This window comes from Danio aesculapii, chromosome 9, assembly GCF_903798145.1.
Source record: "Danio aesculapii chromosome 9, fDanAes4.1, whole genome shotgun sequence".
Taxonomy (NCBI): Eukaryota; Metazoa; Chordata; class Actinopteri; order Cypriniformes; family Danionidae; genus Danio; species Danio aesculapii.
The window spans coordinates 46,963,240-46,991,180 of NC_079443.1; the positions used below are offsets into that span (position 1 = coordinate 46,963,240).

At 35.4% G+C, this 27,941-nt stretch overlaps 1 protein-coding gene across 2 annotated transcripts in view; it reads right to left on the reverse strand.

Moving 5' to 3' along the window:
- Positions 1–27,941, reverse strand: part of hdac4 (histone deacetylase 4) — a 431,285-nt gene that overhangs the window by 16,096 nt on the left and 387,248 nt on the right. For both annotated transcript variants that reach the window (XM_056465891.1, XM_056465892.1), the window contains 2 exons: positions 11,419–11,537; positions 9,155–9,288 (listed from right to left, as the gene is read on the reverse strand). In XM_056465891.1, the coding sequence (XP_056321866.1) occupies positions 9,155–9,288; positions 11,419–11,537 (253 nt within the window). The remainder of the gene's footprint in view (positions 1–9,154; positions 9,289–11,418; positions 11,538–27,941) is intronic.

Here is a 27,941-nt window from a genome sequence, read left to right on the forward strand (position 1 = left end):
AACACACGTGTCAGTCTTGTATGACTAAAACTACATCTGGTCAATACCACCTGATCAAAACTAGCTTTAAAAGATGAATAATCTAATGTGACCTGACAAACAGTCATTACAGATCAGAAGAGTTTGCAAATCAAACTCTGATACACTCAAAAATGACTTCTGCTCCTTGTTCAAACTACTTGTGAGTTGAAACAACACAGCTCTTAGTTTGTTTTTCTGGGACAACTGAATTGTATTATTTTCAATCCACTTAAATTTGTAAAAACGATTGAGTTAACTTAAACGATTTATGGTGGGACAACATGTGTGAAATCCAGCGTTCTTTTACAGTGTAGGTAAAGCCTACATGTTTGCTGTAGCTATTATACTGTAGCTGTAGCTATTATACACAGAGAACAAGCTCATGCCGACTGGCAACAATTAGCCTATTAGGATGCTGTTTATCATATAATTGCTAATGACCACAATTGGAGAACAACATCTGCTCAACCATCATGAGCTCAATGACGTCAGGGGAAGCGTCACAAACAACATTAAACCACAGAAAGAGAGCAAAGGGAACTGATCTGAGTCACTTTCCGAGGAAATCCGAGACTCATTATAACAGTGGCTCCTACTCTTCACCTGCTTTTAAAATGCTCAGTGTGCAGAGCACCAGCAGATGAGGCAGTAAAGCAGCTCTAGACGGACAGTTTTCACACCCAGATGCTTTCAGAGGTGACCGTCACTCACCTGAATCTGACATTATATGATGTGATGTCTTTTAAAGTTACAAGAACATGTCGGGAAGCACTTTTTGATTAACATGCCTTCTGTGTGGGGTGCCTCAAGGCTCTGTTCTTGGACCGCTTCACTTCTTCATTCACATGATATCACTTCGGGTCACAAACATGGTTTTTCCTACCATTGCTATGCTGACGACACCTCGCAAACTTAAGCCTAACATAATAGCCGACCCTATTTATTATGTATCTATTATGTTTGCTTGTTAAAAAAACACACGCTACTGAAACTTGTAAACTTGTAACAGCAGTTGCATATTGTTGCTTTTTGGTTGAAGTGTATGTAATATTGATTGTTATGTCGATATTGTTTCACAAGAAAATTCTGACAATAAAGTATAAATCTCTAAAGGTTCGTCACATGAACAAATCTTGCACACTGAATCCCATGCGTATTAATTAAACCATCACGAAAAAAACGCAAAACATTTCAGAGTTGATTTACTGCATAGAGAGGAAAGAAAATTCTCCTCCTTATCAAAGAGCTGTCAGATAGCCAAAGTTTATTTCAGGAAATCAGTGGAATTTCGATACATTGCTTGTGATACTTCACAAGTCTTGAAGACTGGCAGTACCTATACACATTATAATAGATGGCGGCCACTTTAAAATGTTGCATGTGGTGGTGTAGTTGGTAGCGCTGTCGCCTCATAGCTAGAAGGTCGCTGATTCAAGCCTTGGCTGGGTCAGTTAGCATTATTATGTGGAGTTTGCATGTTCTCCCAATGTTGGCGTGGGTTTCCTCCAGGTGCTCTGGTTTGAAACGATCTAACTGCCATCTGTTTGACAATTCATAGTTCACATGAATCTTTGACGCTGACATAAGAAAAATAACATTTTAAAAATGACTTTAAATAATCTGAGGGCAGTTTCATTCAGTGAACCACATTAGTGTGTGATGATGTTATGTAGTTCAGGTAAAAAACGTGATTTGTGCAGTGCGACTAGTCGACGTCAATCAAAAAGAGTCACAGCAGAGCATTAAGGTCGACTAGTTGAGTAGTCCAACACAATCTCACAGCAATTCGTAACTTTTTGATTTAGTGGCAAATTCGTATAAACTGTACGATCTAATTAGAGTTTAGGGGTGGGGTTAGGTGCCACGCCTCCTTTTTAAAATCATACAATTTCGTACGACTGAACTCATACGAATTCGTATGAATTAGCCACTAAACTGACAAAGTATAAAATACTTTTGCTCGTGAGATCAGGCTGAGTAGTCGACTAGTCGGTGCAACCCCTAGAATATATATAATAATACATATACAAAATATAGTACAAACTTCTTTTTGAATGCTATTGATCATGATTAATCATTTGACAATAAATACAGTATAACAAAATAAATAAAAATAATAATTTTATACACTGGAGCGACACGGTGGCTCAGTGGTTAGCACTGTCGCCTCACAGCAAGAAGGTCGCTGGTTCGAGTCCCGGCTGGGTCAGTTGTCATTTCTGTGTGGAGTTTGCATGTTCTCCCTGTGTTGGCGTGGGTTTCCTCTGGGAGCTCTAGTTTCCCCCACAGACATGCGCTATAGGTGAACTGAATAAACTAAATTGGCCGTAGTGTATGTGTGTGTATGAGTGTGTATGGATGCTCCTCAGTACTGGCTTGCAGCTGGAAGGGCATCCGCTGTGTAATGCATATGTTGGTGGTTCATTCCACAGTGGCGACCACTGATGAATAAAGGGACTAAGCCGAAGGAAAATAAAGAAATTTTATACATATTAATTCTAAATAATAAAACTACATAAATATGCATAAATGTAAATGCAGGACACTATTTAATTTCCAAGACATTTTGTAAAGATTAAAAGATAAAAAAATAGACTTTTGTCCAACTATGAAAACTGTAGGCACTGTTTCAGTAACATTATTTTTTTTCTGTGGGCCTCATTCACTTGCAGACCCTTGCAGGACATCACTGATGCCCCGAGTAGAGCAGCTCCATGCAGACAGCAGACTTTAGGAAATGAGAGCGCGGCCTGTGCTCAGTTTTGGCCGGAAGCAGGTGTTTTATCATTGCAGTGAAGCGGAGGTGAAGTTGATGTGGATCCAGTCTGAACTCTCTAGAGTCTGTTTGAAGCAGAGGCTCATGGGAGAACAGGTGCTACACCAACACTCAATTTACAGTTGAAGTCAGAATTATTAGCCCGCCTGTTTATTTTTTTTCCCTAATTTCTGCTTAACTGAAAGAAGATTTTTTTTCAACACATTTCTAAACATAATAGTTTTAATAACTCATTTCTAACAACTGATTTATTTTATCTTTGCCATGACAGTAAATTATATTTACTAGATATTTTTCAAGATACTAGTTTTCAGATTAAAGTGACATTTAAAGGCTTAACTAGGTTAATTAGGCAAGTTAGGGGAATTAGGTATTAGGTCATTGTATAAATAACGGTTTGTTCTGAAGACAATCGAAAATAAATATTGCTTAAAGGTGCAGTAGGTGATCTGCCAGAATGCTAGCATTAGCATGATAGCTTAAAAATTTTACATCCCTTCCCTGCCGTCCAAAGCCACACCTCCTTAAGCGAACGCGCACTGAATAGATATAACACTAGATCATGTCATTCATCAGTTAGAAAACTCTATGGAGACACGCACTTTGTCAAGCGTAGTTCTTGACAGGCCAGTGGGTGCAGGAATTATATTTCCCCAAAACTGGCATTGGGGTAAAGTGGGTTTTATATTCGCACATTCAGACTTTCTCCTCAGTAATATAATTTCAGAAAAGTATTGTTTGCAAATTATAAATAGTGAAGTCATATAATCAGGCAATGACTATACAATACATTATTCACAGTCAATGAAACAGTGCTAATGTTGTATTGAAGTCATACTTACACGCTATTTCAGATCCAATATTCAAAGCAGCGTTAGACTAGGAGCGTCACAGGCTGTCACTGTTTAAAAATGAACGAATGTGTGAATATAAATCAAACTTCACCTCAGTAAATCTGGTTAGGTCGAAGAGCACTATTTACTTATGTTTCGTTATTCAACTAAATAAAAAAAAAGGAAATAAGAAAAAAAGGAGTGCTAAAAACAGAAATACCCTGTCATCTGTTTACAATACACTTACAATTATGTTACAAAGACAACAAGTGGCTTTTCATTTTCAATTGTGCTTGCTGATCCTCGTACATCGCTTGTTTTCATCTCCTTTTACACTTGGATAATTAAATGAATGCTTAGGTCTTTAATCGACTACATTATCCATGCTGTAAAAGGTACTACATGAACTTGAAAATAGCCAATCTTTTGCCGGACGTTTTCAGTGGCTGAACAACACTTCCGTGCATATAAACCCATTCATAAACAAGAACACAATCTACATAAGCTTTGCGTGGGTAAAATAGTTTTAAAACAAACCTGTCTAAACGTAATACTTCAGCCGTGGTGCCCTCCAGTGCACAAAAGTAATTCTGATATTGAGGATTTAGAAAAGTTTGATTCTGCATTTTTGGCAGAAGCCATTTCAGAAACGATCTTTCTTTTCATGGATACAAGGCCACGTTGGTCTTTCAGAAAGAAGTTCAGGTTGATGCAGAGTTTGCCTGATGTCTCTCTATCAGCGGTAGATCTGTGCTTCACGTGTACGTGCGAGTGACATATCTGTCTGCTTAAAGAATCTGTGCAGAAATTCAAATGTAAATGTGTTGACACAGTTTGAGATACCTGTGGTAATTGATTGGATGAAAATTGTTTAGTATTATGCCTTATGAAGAATATAAAAATACATATAAATTATAGGTGGGAATAGATACATTTAACTAATTTCGAGAGGAGCACGTGATATGATTGACTGCAGCTGGTCACCCATCTACAATCATTAGTTAGCCAATCAGATGAATCTAAAACTCACTATAAGTAGCCTAGCTAGAACTACTCTCTTACCTTCGTTTTCTGTATAAACCCCCATCCACCCCTTTTCCTCCTTTACCACAGGGAGCTCTCGAGAACCACCTGATCTCGTACTCCCCTTACATGCTCTATTGACCAGGCAGGAGCCCTGGGCTCAACTATCTCCGAGCTCAGGGTTCTCTCCCGGGACAGCATGCCAAACCTGCTAACATTTGTCAAACAACATCTAAGTGTGAACCCTTGAAATCTAGATTAATCTCACTGAAATCTTGGAATTATTTAGATTAAAATGGCTCATTTGAATTCTGCCGAAGGCATTCAGAATATGTGTGCTACTCGAATAATGACTAAAAGTAAGTCTTTGAGAGCGGGTTTCTCAAGCCAGGTGGCGCATTAGACCAGGGGCTCATCTCCCGTTTCCAAAATGTATCACAAACTGCTTGAGAAGCTTCTACTGTGATAATTGGTGATGAAAATAATTGATGTTCAATAAGATGTACTTGTGTTTACTGACTGTTTATTCAGGTAAACTTGAATTTTAAACTGTAGGCCTACATAAACTGGAAACAGCGATTTCTGATTACCTTAATCCGACTAAAGTCACAACTGAACTAAACAGAAATGGAATTAAGACGTGGAATATGCATATATTAGTGGAATTATTAAAGTAAACACTGCAATCAAACTATTACTGTCATGTAGGACTTTTCACCGTATTTTCCAACAAGATCCACACATTAAAGGACCACACACGCACGCACGCACGCACGCACGCACGCACGCACGCACGCACGCACGCACGCACGCACGCACGCACGCACACACACACACACACACACACACACTGCGAAATGCGGAAGTTTTCAATTCAGCGTGCGTTATTTAATTCCGTAACATCTTTCACCAGTCTTTACTCCTTATTTACATCTAATACCCCAGTTTGTCACGGGGGATGAATGAAATGTTCATGAGTGAAAGTGAAACTGCCGAAATACAGTTAAAGTCACCCAAAATTACAGAAAACTCTTACATGAAAGCACTTCACGTAAACACCTTAAATATAATATTGTCTATTAAGACAAATAACTATTACAGATGTCCATGTAAGCGTAGTCAGTAGTGTCTTCAAAGTAAGTGAAAGATCCAGAAGGGCATCCTGCTGAATTGATTCAGTAGGGCACTTGTTTGTCAGACAGGTATACATCCACACTAAATTATCAAGGTGAAAGTCATCATAGCTTGCGTAGAATAGACCCAGCTCTAGATTAACGGCAATTTTTTTTTTCAATCGCACGATAATGCAGCACGTTAACGGCCCACTTCTAATATAAATACATTTAGATCATTTATTTTAATCATTACTATTGGAATGTGAAAAGACTTTCAACAAAAATGTTTTTGAAGACAATCACCTACTGCACCTTTAAAGGGGCTAATAATATTGACCTTAAAATGGTTTAAAAAATATATATATTGTTCTAGCTAAACTAAAACAAGACTTTCTCTAGAAGAAAAAATATTATAGCAAATACTGTGAAGAATTCCTTGCTCTGTTAAACATCATTTGGGAAATATTAAACTCACAGGAGGGCTAATAATTTTGACCTAAACTGTATCTATGAAAGTACATTTGCTGACTGGACTGTTGGTAGAGACAGCAAATACAAAATATCTATGAAATAGTAAATCAGGCTTTGCTCAAAAGCCTCATAAGCTGCCTCATTTTTGGCCATCACAGGCCTGATATTTGATTGTGCCATGTATGTTAATCCCATTGCAGTATTGCATCTTCAGCTGATGTTATTGTCCATGTAGAATCTTCCAAATCGTTCACTTATGAGGTTCACTTAGATTTACGATACGGTTTAGACAGCAAGGCAGAGCCACAACGAGAGCACATTTGATTTAGATGGAGTAAGGAAACGTCCTGAATGAAGAAGATGAATAGAAAGAACAGCAGTGAAAATGAGAGATGGGAACATTAAAGAGATGCCTCATCCTGAAACACACAGACGAGTCAATAAATAAGTGAAGCGTTCGCGGTTCTTTTACTCCCTCCACCCTCAGACTGGACTATGAGCGTGTCGGCTGAACTTTGGTGTCGGGCCAGCGTAAAGGGAGTGCTGCTAAAAACACACACCCTGTGACAAACATCCCGTCTGTGACACCCTACACAAAAGATGGGTGGGTGGAGGAAGGACAAGCCAAGAGAAAATAGAGACTGAGGTTCAGTTTAGTAAATAGAAATAACACCTAAAATTTTCATTATTAGTTACTTTCATATGCTGAAATGTCACATAATGGTCTTCAAGATTAACTCATATGGTTTGAAATTTAACACAATGCTTTAAAAACACAAACATCAAGGTGCAAAATCCAGTATGGACTGCACAGGAATGCTTAAAAATGTCAAGATATTTTTGTAATGTAAAATATGGTAACACTTCATATTAAGGTGTATTTGTTACAGATGTTCCAAGCACTTACTATATTAATTCTAAAAAATCATGCATAATGCAACTAACCATAACCCTAACCAGCATTCTAACTCTAACCATATAAGTATTTGTAAAAAAAATGTGGGCTCATTGGTTTTAAGAAAAAAGTCACAAAAAAAAAAAATAATAATGTTAAAAAACTAAAACTCAGAGCTGTTTCCTTCTATCAAATCAATCACATAGAACAGACATATCTGATTTCAAGCTAGGGACCTCTGGTAAAGATAATGTAAAATGACCAAAATGCCTTATATTAAATGCTAAAAATTACAAAACACAACAACTTCCAAACCATAAATTAAATTTAGATGCACAAAATATTATATAATGTTTAATCTTTAGCTGTTTCCATCACTCTGTGTTAATGTGCATTTTGAAGTATCGCATAAGAAACAAGTGATGAAATGCCAAATTTTTACGCTTGCTTGTGGTGGTTTTGGGATGAAAAAGTGTTCATGTGAATAATTGTAGATGGAAACAATTTTGCTGAATAAACTCGCTAGATGTAGCAAACATTACACTCATGTAACCAATCAGCTGTCTCCATTATAATTGCCTTGTTTATTGTTGGTTGCTAGCTTACCAATACAACAGTCAGCCACTCTAAAAACTTGATGGAAACACACTTTCAAACTTTAAGCTACATAAAACTTAAATCTACTTTTAAACTTTAAGCTACTTTAAACTTAAATTCTTTTAAACTTTAAGCTACTTTAAACCTAAAACATCTTTTAAACTTTAAGCTAATTTAAACTTAAAACATTTTTTAAACTTTAAGCTAATTTAAACTTAAAACATCTTTTGAACTTTAAGCTGCAAACTTAAAACTACTTAACAACTTTTAAACTTTAAGCTACTTTAAACTTAAATTCTCTTAAACTTTAAGCTACTTTAAATTTAAATTCTTTTAAACTTTAAGATACTTAAAACTTAAATTCTTTAAAAATTTAAGCTACGTTAAACTTACATTCTTTCAAACTTTAAGATACTTCACACTTAAATTCTTTTAAACTTTAAGATACTTCACACTTAAATCCTTTTAAACTTTAAGCTATGTTAAATTTACATTCTTTTAAACTTTAAGGTACTTTAAACTTTCTTTTTTATCTTAAAGCTACTTAAAACAACTTTTAAACTTAAAACTACATTAAGCTTAAATTCTTTTACACTTTAAGCTACTTTAAACTTAATACTGCTTTAAACTTGAAGCTACTCAAAACTTAGAACTACTTAACACAGCTTTTAAACTTTAAGCTACTTTTAACTCACATTCTTTTAAACTTTAAGCTACTTTAAATTTAATACTGCTTTAAAACTCTTGAGCTACAGTACTTTAAACTTAAAACTACTTTTAAACTCTAATCTACTTAAAGCTACTTTAATAAATGTTCAATTAAAATTTTCGCAAGCCAGCCTAAAGTGTGTCTTAACAAATGTTTTAATCTAGATCACATTCAATTTTTTTCCTTTTTTTTTTTTTGCAAACTTTGAAAAGATTTGCTTCACATTAGGATGGAAACCCAACGTATGATAATAATTATACTTCAATAACACTACTATATAAACCAGGGTTCACCAATCACGGTCCTGGAGGGCCAGTGTCCCTGCCGGGTTTAGCTCCAACTTTCCTCAACACACCTGCCTGGGTGTTTCAAGAATACCTAGTAAGACCTTGATTAACTTGTTCAGGTGTGTTTGATTAGGGTTGGAGATAAAATCTGCAGGACACCGGCCCTCCAGGAAGAAGTTTGGTGACCACTGATATAAACTGTCAATATTTTTCAAATTGTGCTCAATGCCATTAGATCTCCAAATATGACATTCTGCTTTAAAAAAATTGTATTAAGTCAAATCTTGATAACCAGAACAGCAAAAAAAAAAAAAAAAAAATCTATACAGCTAAACCCTGGAGGAAGTTATCACTCTATCCCTCCATTCATAAAGCCCTGTCCATCCCTGAGTCACCCCCAGCCGCCTGATCTCCCGTCAGCTCTTACCTCGTTTCCAAGCAAAGCAGAAACACATGCTTCAGAGGCATCGCAAATGGCGGTGAGGTCGTGACCCCCTTCCAGCGCCAGCACCAGCCGGCCACCGGCCAGTCCCATCAGCTGCTTGGTTAGATAGCCAAAACCTGCCAAAGGGGGAGACGGGAAACACAAGCGGGGGTTACAGAGCGTTTTCAGAAACCGGTGGATGGCATTTGATCAAAGGAACCAGAGCTGAAGAAAAAAAAAATGACAGAGATGAGGGGAAAAAAGAGACAGTATTACATCATATTCTCTCTGTTAAAAAGACGGCACTCTGGATTTACTGGGCCTAAATGCGTAATATGAGGCAGGTTTAATTTTAATAAATGTGGCTTAGCGTTTTGCTCCAGGCTCTTTTGATCTTTGTTTGAATATATGCATTTGACTATACCTCCCTTTCCCAAAGATTCATATTCAAGGCCATCACGGATGATTTTATTTCGTTTTTAATTCTTTGCTGGCACGATACGGTCCAATGGGGACGCTCTTCGGCACGTCTAGCGTCCAGCCCAATTCAACCACAGAGAAACTGATACACACTTGGCTCAATGTATTCAAATGCAACACAAATTGCACCAGAGACATGCCTAATTATGTGCATACTGTGCTTGTGCATCCTTAAAGAAATACAATTTCCAACGTGGAAAAATAAAGATGCTTCATTTCATCCCAAACTTTTACGGGAACACAAAAAGAGAGATTTGGAGAACGCTTGTGTACAGGCTTTCCTGTGCATTACTGTGAACATACTGTATCTACTGTCTAGAGTTAAAAGTTTCAGTCTGTGTGTATAAATCTATACAAAGCTCCAGCCTAACTTTCTGTCTTGACATTCATAACTCAGCTAGATCACTGTAGTCAGGTGATATTGATCTATTTCTGTATCCAGGACTAAGCTAAAACATAGAGGGGACTGACTTTTTGCTAAGACAATATAAATGTACAATATAATGTACTTTTGAGGCTTTTTTTAGTCGAGAATGTAGTTGTTTAGATTGCATCTATGCAGTTTATTTATGAGGATAGTGCCTATTTTAAATATTTATAATTTCTGAGATACAGCACGTTGGCATCTATCAGCCTGTCATTCTGAGCAGAGCAAAGACGGTTGATGTTCCGCCACATGATGGCAACAGAGACTGCATAATAAGTCCTTATGGGAGAAAAACTCAGCGTAATTTCAAACTACAGCTGAACAAATCATCACAGATCAGGTAAGTGACACTAAGTCGATCTCACTCTTTTGTATGTTGTAGTGCTGTATTTATACCATAGTAATCTGCTAGTGTTTGCTTTGGCTTTTTCGGGGTTAATTATTGTAATCTCCCGATTGCAACAGAGAAATACTGGGAAATCTCTATAGACTGATGGCATGCCATTCATCCTTATAATCTTAAAATGTGAGCAAAATCACCTGTTTTGATTGCCTATAGGCATTATTTTCAAGAGTCCTAACATTAAAAAAGCTACGTATTTTTGTTTTTGCCTTTTTAGAACTCATTTAAATCTTTTTGGTCACTATGAAATGTCATAATAAACATTTAAAAAATGTAATAAAACATTTGGAACAACATGAGGGCGAGTAAATAATGGCACAATTGTTTAATGGATGACTTATTCCTTAAAGATGAGCGGATAAATGCAAAACCAAGCGTTGTCACAGCTCATTGAGCCCTTCTTAGATCAGCAGATGGAATCAATCTGATTTAAAAGATTTAAAATAAAGGACAACCTGCCTTTCTTTAGTCTCTGGGCTAGTGAGCAGTGTTTCTACTTTACGCTCCAGCACTGACATATGGACAGCTTTCAGCAAAGAGATGTAATCTATAAGAGCTGGCCTTATGATCCCTCTAACAGGATAAAAGCAGTCTTTTTGGACAACAAGCACTGTACAATCATTAAATGTTTGATTTAGAAACAAGCCTGGAATGCCATCTTGATATTACGCACACATGGGAACGAAAAAAAAGGAAAAACATCAGGGATCTGGAAGTATGAGAAAGGATGACTGGTACAATCCCTCCCTTTGGGGATTAGACTTTGCACACAAGAGCGTGGTCTCTTGTTTTTGTGGCATTAGCACATGATAAATTTAACTGAAATGAAAGCTTTTAAGACATGAGAAATGAGCCAGAGAGAAAGAGGAGTGGGACAAAGGCTGACTTCTGCGTCAGTGACTCATCTTTTCATCCCATGAGAATCTCTCTATGTACAGGGAAAAGCACAGCACTCACATTTGGCCGTGAGCTTGTATCCTCCCAGAGGTGGCGGATGGCCCTCCACAGCGTCGAAGCCTGAGGACACCAGCACCACGTCTGGAGAAAACTCATTCGCTATCGGCATCACCACCGACCTGTTAGAAAAACACACAGAAAAAAACATAAGAACAAGAGCATGTGAGTTTCTGGAAGGACAGAGTTTAGTCATTATTTAATCATTTATTCTAAAAATGAAAATGATGTCATTTTTTATTCAACCTCGACTTGATTTTAACTCCAATTGTTGAACACAAAAGAAGATATTTTGAAGAAAGTTGGAAATCTGTAACCATTGACTTCTCTAGTAGTTGTTTTCCTTCTATAGAAGTCAATGGCTACAGGTTTCCAACATTCTTCAAAATATCTTCTTCTGTGTTCAATGCTATAAAAAATCTATTTAAAAAAAAAGTTATTTCTTAAGAAGATATTTTGAAGAATGTTGGAAACCTGGTATTCTATTGAAGGAAAACAACTATTATAGAAGTCAATTGTTACAGGTTTCCAACATTTTTCAAAATATCTTCTTCTGTGTTCGATGCTAAAAAAAAATCTATTCAATGTAGAATGGGGGGGGGGGGTGAACTATCCTTTTAAATCTCTTTATAAGAGATTTTTATGGCTGTTTTTTCAACTATTGGGTATTTTTGTTAATAAACCTTATCACCATCATCATGTTACAAAAAAAAAATAAAAAATACAATACAAAAACAAAACAAGAACAAGAGCATGTGAGTTTCTGAAAGGACAGTGTTTATTTAATCATGTATTCTAAAAATGACAATTATGTCATCATTAACACATCCTCGACTTGTTCCAAACCATTTTTTTTAAATTGTTGAACACAAAAGAAGCTATTTTGAAGAATGTTGGAAATCGGCACATCCATAAAAGGAAAACAACTACTATGGAAATCAATGGTTAGAGGTTTTCAACATTCTTCAAAATATCTTATTATAACAAAAAAACAAACAAACAAACACACAAACAAACTTAAACTGGTTTGGATCAACCAGTGAGATGAGTAACTGATAATAGAATTTTCTTTTTGTTTGGGTGAACTCTCCCTTAAATCTTTTCATATGAGATATTTGTTTATTTTTCATCTATTGGGATTTTTAAAATTATTCTTGAATGTAGAAAATAAATCTTTTTAAAACAGATTCTCACTAACTTGTTTATCAACATTATGTCATTGCTAACTCATCCTCGACTTGTTTCAAACCATTTATTTTTAATTGTTGAACGCAAAAGAAATTATTCTGAAGAATGTTGGAAATATGGAATTCAATAATAACAGGTTTCCAACATTTTTCAAAATATCTTCTTTTGCTGTTCAAAAATTAAAAATAAATGGTAGTATAATAAACAAGATGGCTTACTCAGCATGTTTCTTAAATATCTGCAACCATTTTATGGTGTTTTTATGCTTTAGAAGAGTCAAAAACTTACATACAGCACCTATAAATATTCTAAATGTGTTTTTATGATAAACTGTCTTATTTAAACAAAGCCATCTTATTTGACAAAGCCAATTCAATAAAAAATAAAAACACATTAAGAGGAAAAAAAATAGCAAAAATTATGAATGCAAGATTATGAATTATGGTGAAACTTAAAGCTTCGAATGTGTAAAAAAAATTTATAAGACAAGCATTAAAGAAACAAACAAATTGTGATAAAACACACACGCACAGCACACGCATTACAATTACATGACTTTAAAAAGTGAGTCAAATCATTGCTTAAAATTAAGTAAATGAACTGTGCATAGTTATAAATATTAAGTCAACTTAAAAAACGTGAAATTTTAATTAAACCAATACTGCTCAGATCCTGCTCCAACATAAAATTGCTCTAGTAGTCTAACTCTAATTTTTTTGTAACTAAAAAATCTTAAATAACTGTCTAAAATTAAAGCACGTTGATAAAATAAGTTTCAGTTTTAAAGCGGCATTCTTTCTTGTGCTTTTTTCTTTAAGTACTGTTTTTTTAATAATATTTTTATAGGCCTAAGTGATCAACTGTGTATTTTATAGCCTGTTTATTTAGACAGCTGTGTGTGATATCTTATACCATAGTTTTACTGACGGTTAGTCTATTTTAAACTAGGAGCTCTGAACATAATTCAAATTACAAATTCACTTGCACGACCACGTCTTATTAATGCATATCCTTGTTTTAATTAATGTTATACTTTAATAATAAATTATAAAATCGAATAAATGGTTCCTCGATTAGTCCTACTAAATCTATGAAATGAAAGAATTAACTTACAAATTCATGGCATTAAGCCTGAACAAAAGACTAATAATTAAGAACTAATCGCTTAGAAAAAAACGTCAAAAAGTAACTAATCGTTTTATATAAAGCAAATGTATCAGACGACGTACATTTAAGTAAAATCCACAGTATGACTTAACATAAGCCTTAAAATAGCGCACTTGAGTCAGACAGACTACTGTTATCATGCTTTCATGGTGCTTTTTTTTGGACCTGACATCGCCACTCAGTGACACATCAGTAAACATTCCGTCTCTTTCACAACAGAAAGCCAAATCACATGTGCTCTGAATGACTTAAGGGTGAGTAAAGGATGACAATTTTAACTCCTATGTAAAAAATCCCTTTAAACGTTTATGGCAAACGACCCAAAGATGATGAAGCAGTACTATTGTCAGTTAAATATAGTCAAAACACCAGTTGAAGATCATGGGAAGAGCAGAAACATTTCAATTCCAAGAAATAAAACCAGATTCAGCATGATTCATGAGACGAGTGTGGTTTTTACGGCTCATTCTGTGGTAAAGTCGCGATTGCTGAACCAAAGATTGCCTGTTGCACAGACTGGCTGGCCTGGAGCTGAGCAGAGACCGTATGACAACATGACTGGTGTGTGTGTGTGTGTGTGTGTGTGTGTGTGTGTGCTAGAAATGGGTGACATACAGAGCGGGATAGAATCTGTGGACATTGTTTGCTATTTCTGAGCAGAAGTTTGTAAAAAATCTGCAGATTTATACGGAATGATATATATATAGGTATATATAGATAGATATACATATATATAGGTAGATTTTTTCCAATAAATCATCTGTTGAACTGCATCCCAAGCATCGCAAATACTGCAGAAGACCTATTGGAACCTGCACCCAAGATTCTCAGTCAAGTTTGTTGAAGGAAAAATCATGGTCTGGGGTTACATTCAGTATGGGGGCCGTGCGAGAGATCTTCAGAGTGGATGATAACATCAACAGCCTGAGGTAACAAGACATTTGTGCTGCCCATTACATTACTAACCACATAAGAGGGGAAATTCTTCAGCAGGATAGCGCTCCTTCTCATACTTCAGCCTCCACATCAAACTTCCTGAAAGCAAAAGGTCAAGGTGCTCCAGGATTGGCCAGCCCAATCACCAGATATGAACATCATTGAGCATGTCTGGGGTAAGATTGGGGAGGAGGCATTGAAGATGAATCCAAAGTCTTGGAGGCATTGAAGATGAATCTTGATGAACTCTGAGAGTCCTGCAAGAACGCTTTCTTTACCATTCCAGATGACTTTATTAATAAGTTATTTGAGTCATTGCAGAGATGTATGGATGCAGTCCTCCAAGCTCATGGGAGTCATACACAATATTGATTCTTTTTCCACTGCAGCATGACTTTATATTCTATACTGTACATTATTTCTGTTAAGTGACAAGACTTGTCTAAGCAAAGTCAGACCTTACTGTCTTAATTAAATAATTAAAAATCAGGGCATGATCATATTTTATTTTAGTAATATAAGCGTAATCTAGAGGCCTTTGCTTTTCATATAAGCCCCTTCAGATGTCAAGGTTTTATTTGTTGTTCCTAAAACTTGGACAGACGACAAGACTTTTGTCAGGTAGCATATTTATATTTAAATATACATATTTTTATGTTTTTATTTTTATGCTTTTTTAAATTGTTATCACAATATTTACAGATATTAATGATGATAATTTATATGTAGAGACAAAAAAGTGCTGTCTCTCTAGATAGAATTATGTACTATTTTTAGAACCAAAAATGTAAGCGTAACATATGCAGCACAGAAGTAAAGATATTCTGCCATCGCTGTAGCTGAAGGAAAAGAAGATAAAATGCTTAAACTAATCAGCCGTAAAGACAATAAACGTATGATTGATGCAATTTATGGTCAATCTCTGTTCTTCAAGCCATTGTAGGTATTTTCCTGGACATAAAGTATTAGCAAATTTGTATGATTTCTTCCTCATTTACTGATATAAATCCATGGTCACAAAAAGACGTTCTTTCAAACTCAGGACTGACATTATGAAGTGAAATTGGAGTAAAAGTCAGTAAATCTCATTGTAAACAGTCTCAAACTCATGCCAAACCGTATTGCACACATGCTACTGTACTACATTTATTTCTTCTTGCACTGTACAGTCCTGACTAAACCACTTCCAGATTGTGAAGGCAGATGCCAGATTGTAGATTTTATCCCTGTTATCGCATCAAGACTAATTTTTATTGTATGAGAACATTTTTACAGGTGTATTGCAAGCAATGATAAATCACTAGACCCATGTGGAATCTGATTTTTCCACAGTTTTTTTATCCCATTATTGAGTTTAATTTGTACTCATGTACATGTGTGTGATTATCAGTTTTTACATTCATTTCAGTTATGTTATTAACTAATATGCAAATGCTTTATATGATCTATTTACAATACAGTTTGTAAAGTAATACATTTTGTATTACGTTAATACATAATAATTATGTATTAATTTAAATAACTAAATTATGTATTGCGTTAATTCTGATTGGTCGGAATTAACGTGTGGGAAAATGCTAATGAAACTCCCGCAAGTAAACAAACCGGCAGACACAAAATGTCGCTTTTTACTGGAGGGACGACTGCGCTGGCTGATTGTATCCCTGCTCATAGTATACTACTCAGTTTGTATACATCACTTACGACAATCTATACATTTCAAGAATGAAGTATGGCTGCGGCTGGAAAACAATGTTTTAATGCATTGCAAACGGTGAAGGTGCATCGCAAGTCACTTCAGGAGGAGGCGTGAATTCATTTAGCTAATTGGTCATCTTCCGGAAACATTACCAACAATCCATCAGGTCATGTTTCTCTCTCTCTCTCTCTCTCTCTCTCTCTCCCTCTCTCTGTTTAAAATTGTTTTCTGTCAACAAATATTTTTCCTCCACATCCCATAATGCCCAGCGAATTGTATTACGGACTGCAGCAGCTGGATTAGTCCAAAAAGGCGCAGTACTTTCTGCGGTCGGGTCTGTTGTAGTTCGGCTCATGTTCTCACCACAAATGAACCGCTCCAGTGTTCGATTGAAAGCGTACTGAGACCACCTCTTCAAGTAGGTCTCTGTATGCTTTTTTGGTCCGCTTTTAGTGGGCACTCGAGTGTGATACCTACATTCACACCTGCTCAAATGAACCGCACCAAGAGGGAAAACAAACTCTTGTGCGATTCAGTCAAACTAAATAAGGCAGGAGTGAAAACACCCGTAATTTCATCTTTCAAGTTTTTAGTTACTGTACGCTCAAAAAATGTTTTTGCTGCCTGGTCAAACTACTTATTTAAAATAAACTAAAACAACACAATCTTGAGATTTATTTGGACAACCTAATTACTTTATTTTCAATTCATTTAAATTTAAGTTAGCTTAAATGATTAAGTTGACTTAATTAATACAGTGTAAAAAATGCTGGCTTCCATACAAATCGATTTGTGCTCGGACAACATGAAGGAAATAAGTTAACTTATTAGTTTTTACAAATTTAAGTCGATTGAACATAAAACCAGGGCTTAATTTGTGCCAGAACATGCCGGATCCAGCACCTCTGAAATCTGATCCGGCACCTAATTTTACTGATCTCCCTGCTCAACCGCCCTCCTCCCCTGTCCGCTGTTCACTTTCTTCTGCGACTCCTCAACCCTCTTCGCTTATGTCCGTGACACCCCCCCCCCCCCCCCAATTGATTTAGATAAAAGCATCTGTAAATGACTAAATTTAACAGCATGTGACATAGTATGTGATACACACTCACCGGCCACTTTATTAGGTACAACTTACTAGTACCAGGTTGAACCCACTTTTGCCTTCAGAACTGCCTTAATCCTTTGTGGTATAGATTCAACAATCTGGGAATATTCCTTAGAGACTTTGGTCCATGTTGACATGATAGCATCACACAGATGCTGCTTATTTGTTGGCTGCACATCCGTGATGCCAATCTCCTGTTTCACCACATCTCAAAGGTGCTCTATTGGATTGAGTTCTGGTGACTGTGGAGGCCATTTTTGATTACAGTGAACTCACTGTCATGTTCAAGAAACCAGTCTGAGATGATTAGTGCTTCATGACATGGTGCAATATCCTGCTGAAGGTAGCTATTAGAAGATTGTCACACTGTGGTCATAAAGGGATGGACATGGTCAGCAACAGTACTCAGGTAGGCTGTGGTGTTGACACGATGCTCAATTGATACTAATGGGCCCAAAGTGTGTCAAGAAAACATCCAAAATCAAAAATCTAGGCTTTTTAGGCAGTGGGTTTACTCACTTGCACAGCTACTTATACGTATTTCCCATTGACGTAATGATTTTTAAAAACCTACACCTAAACCAACCCTCACAGGAAATAATCAATATTTTTACATTTATAAAATACTTCATTCAGTGCAATTTATGAGCGATTTACATCATAGTGGTCAAATGTCCCCACAATGTGAGGAATACAAGATACACACACATGCATACACACACGCACATGCATCAGATTCTGTTAGTCTTGGCAATGGCGACCGGACTTTGCTAGGGTCATCAAAGCTTGCGTCGGAAGAAGACGACACGCACATTGATTAGACGGAGGATTTTTTGAGTGTGAGTTTTTGAGTTCGGCCGGGCCCTGCATTCCTTCTGGCCTCACAGCTGTGAGTCTATATTAAGACGACAGATTTGTCTTTCTGAAGTGCAGCTGAAGAAACTGGAGGTTTGACTGGGCTTGGCGCTCTTTGCTCCAGTGTAGGTGTAGTTGATGTTACAGGCTTGATTTGTGTAAGACTTCATTTCCATGGAGATTTGTTAATAAAGACGCTCTGCAGTAGAGGTTTATGGTGTATGTGTGTGTGAGGGGGAGTGGGGTACTTGTCAACTGCTTGAGTGTGAAAAAATATATATCTAGAAAGCTGCCTGTAATTAAGAACACTGAGTTTAATGTTCAATTATATGTATTTTATTATATACATAGTTGAAATCAGAATTATTAGCCCCTCTGTTTATTTTTTTTCCCCAATTTCTGTTTAACAGAGAGAAGCTTTTTTTAACCACATTTCTAAACATAATAGTTTAAGCTATTGTATAATGATGGTTTGTTCTGTAGAATATCGAAAAAATATAGCTTAAAGGGGCTAATAATTTTGACCTTAAAATGGTTCATAAAAAAAAAAAAATGCTTTTATTCAACCGAAATAAAACAAATCAGTCTTTCTCCAGAAGAAAAAGTATTATCAGACATACTGTGAAAATTTCCTTGCTCTGTTAAACATCATTTGGGAAATATTTAAAAAAGAAAACAAAATTCAAAGGGTGGTTAATTCTGACTTCAACTGTATATTGCGACACGGAGGAGCAGTGAGTAGCACTTTCACCTCACAGCAAGAAGGTCGCTGGTTTGGGTCAGTTGGTATATCTGTGTGGAGTTTGCATGCTCTCCCTGTGTTCATGTAGGTTTCCTCCAGGTGCTCTGGTTTCCCCTACAGTCCAAAGACATGTGCTGTAGGTGAACAGGGTAAGCTAAATTGTCCGTAGTGTATGTGTGTATGTCCTGGTCCTTCAGGTTGGGGGTTGAGCATTGAGCTAACAAGTCACCTCATAAAAACTTGATGTTAAAAAACACCAATAACGGTTCTGCTAAATATAAACTTCGATATAAATGGCCCTATATATGGCTATATATATATATATATATGGCTATATATATATATATATATATATATATATATATATATATATATATATATAAATATGAGCAAAATCACACGAGTAGCAGTGCGATGTGGCTGTATATCGGCACTGGTGGGAGGCGTGCGTTGGCACGAGGCCACAGGCCAAGCCACATTGCACAGCTCTGAGTGTGATATATCACTTATACAACAGTTTGACAGCATAATCGTATCAAAAAGAAAATCAAACACGAAGAGTTTCAAAAACCCTTTTGTAAGAGGAACTACTTTCTTCCACCATTCCTTCTGAAAGAAAGAGGCTGGACAAGTGCTGTTACTGGCAGAATATCACACGGCTATCAGCCAATTAGACAGAACTGTTGTATTAAATATATAAATATATATATATATATATATATATATATATATATATATATATATATATATATATATATATATATATATATATATATATATATATATATATATATATATATATTTTTTTTTTTTTTTTTTTTTTTTTTTTATTTATTTATTTTTTTTTATTCTGCGAAAATATATATATGTCTATCTATACAATAAATATTTGTATATATTGTATTTAAAATACTATAGCTTACATAAAACAATATTAAATAGAATATGAATAATTTATTACAGATTATATAATTTAATAATGTTTATTATAGCTTATACCATATTTTAATATATTTTAATGTATTATATATGTTTGTATTAAAGTAATTAAATTATGTATTTATTTATTGTTGGTAAATGTAAATTCACACGCATCTCAACCGTTATTCAGCAAACATATAAAATACCCATTACTAAATATTAACTCTACATTATACAAATGTATATAAAATCAAATCAAAAGTAAAAATGGGAAATTCTGAAAAATTATACTGACATTTGTTTTACTACAATGAATTGTGCTGACCATAAAATACTTTTCAAATGAAAATGTTTAAGTTCTGAGAGCACTGTAAATTTTAGGATAGTTTTCCCCCTAATTTATGAACATTTTGTTTGATTATTTTAAATTTAGGAGCTCAAAATGTAAAGAACAAAACCAAAAACCCTCCAGAACTCAATAAACGCTCATGTTGATGACTCATGTATGCTTCTTACAGGGAGGTTTCTTTCACACGCAGCTATTCAGCAGTGCATTAGCCATGATGCCCAGTTACACAACATCCTTCAGCACTGGTTGGATGTGGTTGGAACTTCTCTGGCTTCTGGAACATGGCACTTGTCCTCTGGCCGCAGGTGGGCAAAAGGCCCAGCTACTTAAATGGCCAAAGTCAACAGCTGTGCCTGGTATTTTCCACCCTGAAGCACCAAACCTCACCTCAAATCCACCCTGTGCCCCACACACTGCCCAGCTGACTGCACTGACTGACCCACTGGAGGTCTGAATGGATAACAGCAGGCTTTGAGTCACAAAAATGTGGTGGAAATGTCATCACAGGGCTGTGATGGGATTGCATGTTTTTAGTGTTGTCTGGGTAAGCACAGTGATGTCTGTGTAGGCAGTGAAAAGATGTTCGCTTGCCGCTATTTGACAGTCAAAAGTGACTTGTCTTAATGCATGTTGAGTGGAGTTTAAACTCATTGTGCATATGCAGGAATCCTAAAGGTAATTTCAATACTTTTTAAACACTTTTTATAGATGTATAACAACTTTTTATAGATGTATGACAACGCACCACAGGCTGATAATCCTGTCAGGCTTAATTCTGGGATAACATCATCCTGGATGTTCTTTATCTCTAACATAACAGACCTTGGAATGCCGTGATTAACCAATTAGAATCCAATATTCCCGAGACCTGTGTAATAAATCATCTATATTTTGAGTTTATAGGCATATGCTGGAGACACTTGAGACCTATATTACATCCTGTAAAAATGATATAATATGAACCTTTTTTTTTGTTCTGTAGGAGAAACTCAAAGTCAAATGTTTTTGGGGCTAAGCAAGTGAATGAATTTTTATTTTTGGCTGAACTATTTTATGCCAGAACATCTATTACTGAGACCTTTATTCACTAACAGTTTGGCTTGACAGCTTTGTGTTTCTGACAGTTTGGCGCCATCTTGTTACTGAATACTGTGTAAAGTTAATGTATACTCCATCAGCTGTTTTAATTTGGTGTCAGTGTTTTTGACAGTTTGGCGCCATCTTGTTACTGAATAATGTGTAAAGTTAGTGTATACTCCATCAGCTGTTTTCATTTCTGTCAGCTTTGTGTTTTTGACAGTTTGGCGCCATCTTGTTACTAATAATGTGTAAGTTAGTGTATACTCCATCAGCTGTTTTCATTTCTGTCAGCTTTGTGTTTTTGACAGTTTGGCGCCATCTTGTTACTGAATAATGTGTAAAGTTAGTGTATACTCCATCAGCTGTTTTCATTTCTGTCAGCTTTGTGTTTTTGACAGTTTGCCACTATCTTGTTACTGAATAATGTGTAAGCTAGTGGATACTCCATCAGCTTTTCTGTTTCTGTCAGCCTTGCATTTAATTAAGGAATTGATAAACTGTAACGGCTCAGAGCCATGTTTTGTGTCTAATTTTATGTTTTGGAGCAAGTAGCAGTGTCATAAGTGGGATAATGTACATCCAGGACAGTTGCTTACCTGAGGCTAATCAAATGAGTGAAGCTTAATTTTTGGCTGAACTATTTCATGTCAGAATGTCGATTAATGAGACCTTTATTCACTAACACAGCAACCAAAAAGTAAAATAAAAAAAAGAGTTGAGCTTTTCACAATGATCTGATAGTTTCCACCCTAAAGTACCAAACCTCAACTCAAAGTTATTGTAGGCTTTATTCAGCCAGTTTAGTTTGACAGCTTTGTGTTTTTGACTGTTTGGCGCCATCTTGTTACTGAATAATGCGTAGGTTTGTGTATACTCCATCAGCTGTTTTCATTTCCGTCAGCTTTGTGTTTTTGACAGTTTGGCGCCATCTTGTTACTGAATAATGCGTAGGTTAGTTTATACCCTATCAGCTGTTTTCATTTCCGTCAGCTTTGTGTTTTTGACAGTTTGGCGCCATCTTGTTACTGAATAATGCGTAGGTTAGTTTATACCCTATCAGCTGTTTTCATTTCCGTCAGCTTTGTGTTTTTGACAGTTTGGTGCCATCTAGTGACTGAACAATGCGCAAGTTAGTGTATACTCCATCAGCTGTTTTCATTTCTGTCAGCTTTGTATTTAATTAAAGGATTAATAAACTATTATGGCTTAGAACGATGTTTAGTGTCTAATTGTATGTTTTGGGGCAGTAATAAGAGCCCGAAGAGCTGTGTAATAAATAAATATATTATATAATCTATAAGGTATTTTTTTATCTGAAACGTTACAGACAAATGCTGGGGACACCTGAGACTTAGATTACGTCCTATAAAAAGGGCATTATAGTAACCCTTTTATGTTCTGTAGGAGAAATTCAAAGTCAAACGCTTTTGGAACAACCCAAGGCTTAGCAAATGAATGAATTTTCATTTCTGGCTAAACTATTTCATGCCAGAATGTCTATTAATGAGACCTTTATTCACTAATGCACCAACCAAAAAAATGTGCACAGCTTTTTTTAACAGTCACGCTTTCCATCACAGGTGACACCTCACATCCACAACCTCCCAACCTGCCAGAAACAGCAGCAGCCGCCCACATCAAGCCTCCTCCAGTCTAGCCTCAGGCAAACCAAACCTCCAGGGTTGATTTTTTTTTTATATACACATGCCACAGGCACTTGAAGGGCAGCCACAGACTCACAGAGGGGTCCTCGGTATGACAGCAGCAGCGCAGGCACGATGCCAGAACCTTCCATCCTCCCGTTTGATGTTCGGAGAGGAGCGAAATTCAGGCGCCCGCCAAAGCTGCTTGCATCATCACATTCCCGCCACCACACGCACCAAAAAACACACGCCTCTTCTCTCGAAACCGCACGATCAATTATCAAGCCCGTGTGGAAAAGTCTTCTTTAAAGCCTGCGCGCTCATGAATCAGACAGCGTTGATGCAGAGATGAAAAAGAGCTTTAGTAATTAGACTTTAGTAATGGATGCTGAGATTTATGACCCATGTAGTCGCATCCTGCCATCCAAACTGCTGTCTCTGCTGACTGTCAGCTTATTTAGACTCTTTATAGGCACTTCTGCTGACGGATAAAATCATTCCTGCATTCTGATCAAAAAAGAGAGGGATTAATCACTGGTTTTAGACCACACAGACAGACAACGCACACACATTAAATCATAGCCACTTTGAAGCATCACTGTGAACTTGCGCCTCAAACTTTTTTCCAGCAGAGCCTTATTTTACCATTACAAATCCTTAATGACCCTTCACTTCCAAGCTAGGGTAATTAGGAGAGCTGCACAATATAGCGTTTCAGCATCGATATGGCTATGTGTGCATCTGCAATAGTCACATCGGAAACGTACGCAATGTTGAGTTGACTTTGCAGTGTAATTTTTACATTTACATATACAAAACCAAAACGCATGCACTGTTTATTTCACTCTTATCTTTGCTTTGTTGCATTTATCTATGTTTGTAGTTTGTTTATTACATGTTCTGCATGATTCACTCCCCTACAGAATCATCTCAGTCAATCAAAAATAATACATTCGGTAACACTTTAGAGACCAATTCTCACTATTAACTAGTTGTTTATTAGCATTTATGTTATTGAGATACTGGTTGCTTACTAGTACTTATAAAGCACATTCTGTATGATCATATTCTACATCCCTAATCCTACCCAATACCTAAATGACCTTAATAACTATTAATAAGGAGAAAATTAGGAGGGTAAAAGCTAGGGTAAATAAACTGAACTTTTAAATAAAGTGTGACCAAAAAAACTTTCCAAGTATAACAAAGTATATCGCAATATATATCGCAGAAAAACGAAATATCACAATGTCAGATTTTTTTTCAATATTGTGCAGCCCTAGTAATTAGGCAAATCATTGTATAACAACAATAGAGAAAACAAAAATGCTTAAGGGGGCTAATCAAAGCTAAAGGGGCTAAAAAATTAAAGCTGCTTTCATTCTAGCCAAAAATAAAACAAATAAGACTTTCTCTAGAGGAAAAAATATTATAGGAAATACTGTGAAAAATTCCTTGCTCTGTTAAAAATCATTTGGGAAATTTTATAAAGAGAAAAAATAAATAAACAATAAATAAATCACAGGAGGGATAATCGTTTTAACTGTTTAATTGCATAAATATTAAAATATCAATAACAATGGCAAAATTTGGCATGTTGATTCACACCATTATCAACTTACATTTACTATATTTAATTAAGTATAAAGCTGACGGAAACAAAAATGTCCGGATGCAGCCTACACTAATCTACTTTTTATTAAGTCGCAAGATGGCAACAAGCTAGAAAATAAGAACAGAGATTAAAATAAGCATTTAAATATGAATATGAACTTATCCAATATACATCCAAATGATGAAAACTCAGTTTAGAAAATTACCGGTGTACATGTGGACATTGCCTAAATAAGCTTGCGATGATTATTAAAGGTGTAGTTCACCCAAAACTAAATATTCTGTCATTTACTCACCCTTTACTTCATTTTCATTAATTCGTTTACTAGATATTTTGCAAACGGTTGGAAACCTGTAACCATTGCCACCTATAGTATTGGTTTATCCTACTATAGGTCAATGGTTACAGCTTTTCAGCTTTTTTCTAAATATTGTCTTTTGTGTTATGAAACTCATAATGGTCTGGTACCCATAGAGGGCCAGTAAAAGGTGAGCAAACTTTCATATCCTTCCTACACTTCAAGAACTGTACTCTTCCAGAGTGAGTAAAAGGGCTCGCAAAATCACTCTGGACCCCTCACACCCAGCACACTACCTGTTCGAACTGTTACCGTCTGGTCGGCGCTTCAGAGCACCAAGCACAAAAACAGCCAGACACAGGACAAGTTTCTTTCCTCAGGCTGTCTACCTTATGAACAGTTAAATATTCCCCTACTGTGCAATAAATATGTGCAATACTTTCTCATACGCACTTGTACACAGCACCTTATATCAATATACAATGCAATACTCTCTACATTCACACTTGTACACAGCACCTTATAACCTGTATATGTATAACAATCTGTACATACAACTCAACATCCAGGTTTCTTCACTAACCTCATCTGTTTAATGTTTATCTTTTTTTTTTCCATTTTTATTTTGTGTTGGTCACTTGTCACTTTATGTACACTGGAAGCTTCTGTAGCCAAAACAATTTCCTTGTGTGTGAAGCACACTTGGCAATAAAACTGATTCTGATATTTAAGTGAACTATCCCTTTTAAAATGGTAATATTAATAACATGGAACTGGTTTATCATCAATCAGATATACAGTTGAAGTCAGAATTATTAGACCCCCTGTATATTTTACTCCAAGTTCTGTTTAATGGATTTTTTCAACACATTTCTAAACATAATAGTTTTAAGAACTCACTTCTAATAACTGATTTATTTAATCTTTGCCATGATGACAGTAAATACTATTTCATAATATATATTTTCAAGATACTAGTATTTAGCTTAAAGTGACATTTAAAGGCTAAACTAGCTTAATTAGGTTAACTAGGCAAGTTATGGTAATTAGGCAAGGTATTGTATAAGTGGTTTGTTCTGTAGACAATCGAATATATAGTATAGGCTAATAATATTGACCTTTAATGGTTTAAAAAAAATAAAAACTGCTTTTATTCCAGCGGAAATAAAACAAATAATAGTTTCTCCAGAGGAAAAAAATATTATAGTAATTACTGTGAAAAATCCCTTGCTCTGTAAATCATCATTTGGGAAATATTTGAAAATAATCTAATAATAATTCTGACTTTAACTGTATCTATTTAGTTTTATACTCTTAACCCTCAAACTACAGTGAATTTGGTGACCCCTAATAAATCTATCCTGACCCCTAGTAGGTTGATCACCACTGTTTTTAAAGCAGACTCATTTCAGCAGGTCTTACGTGATGTTTTTCCTCCAGGAGCTCCTGTTTGAGGCCCGTCGGAGTGGGATATGGAGATGAGAAGGCCTGGCTCATTTCTCATGAGAAGACAGGGCTTCTGCCAAATCCCTTTGACCTTTGATGTGTTTGCTACAGACTTGGGCTGTTATGCCCAACTCTCACACACGCAAATGCAAGCATCAAGAGTCATTCGGCTGCTGTTTTAAAAAGTCTTCGCTTCACCTCTGTTCTTTGAAGCTAGAATTAACTAGTAGTGATGGACAGACTTCTCAGGGTTCCCACAGTTGACGACCGATACATTTTCATACAATTTTATCTTATTCTTTACTTATTGGATTAATATTTACATTTAAGTACCCTACTGCTCTAAATAAAAATAAATTAAATGCTTCACTTCATCACATCAACATTACATTGAGCAGAAATGACTCTGAATCAAATATACAATATCATCAGATATGATATGCTAAAAATAAATATATTTTTAAAATTATAATTGTTTCAACTATTTATATATAAATCACATCTATATATATGAAATTATATTTAATTGTATATTACCTAAAGCTTTACCTGAATAACCAGACTAAAATCTGGTTAAGCCAAGAATGAGCCAAGATGAAAGAAAAGCCAAGATGATTAACATTTTGGGAAAAATAAGAATTATTTGTATTTTTTTTTATAAAATGAAAAAGATTAGTGGGATTTATTGGACTAATATTTATATTTGAATACCATACTGCTCTAAGTAAAAAAAAAAAGTCTCTCTCTATATATAAAATGTTTAAATGCTTCACATCATCAGATACAACATTACATTAGTGGAAATTACTTTGAATCAAATATTTCATATTATCAGATATGTTATGCTTTAAATAAAAATATTTTATTATAATTGTTTCAAGTATTTATATATAAATAACATAATAATAAATATGGCTTAGCCTGTGATTATTATATTAAATACTATTAACATATACAATTATAATTACTTGTATGTTAACTAAAGCTTAACCTGAATAGCCAGACTAAAATCTGATGATTAACATTTTGGGAAAAATAAGCATTACTTGTCATATTTATAAAATAAATAAGATTTGTGGGATTTATTTAAGTAATATTTAAAATTGTATACCCTACCGCTCTAAGTAAAAAAATAAATAAATAAATAAATAAAATATAATAATAATAATAATAATAATAATAATAATAATAATAATAATAATACAAATAATAAATGTGGTTTAGCCTGTGATTAATATAAAAAACACTATTAATATATAAAATTATTATTAATTGTATGTTAACTAAAGTATAACCTGAATAACAGCTGAAGTCAGAATTATTAGCCCCCCTGAATTATTAGCCCCCCTGTTTATTTTTTTTCCCCAATTTCTGTTTAACAGAGAGAAGATTTTTTTCAACACATTTCTAAACATAATAGATTTAATAACTCATTTCTAATATCTGATTTATTTTATCTTTGCCATGATGACAGTAAAT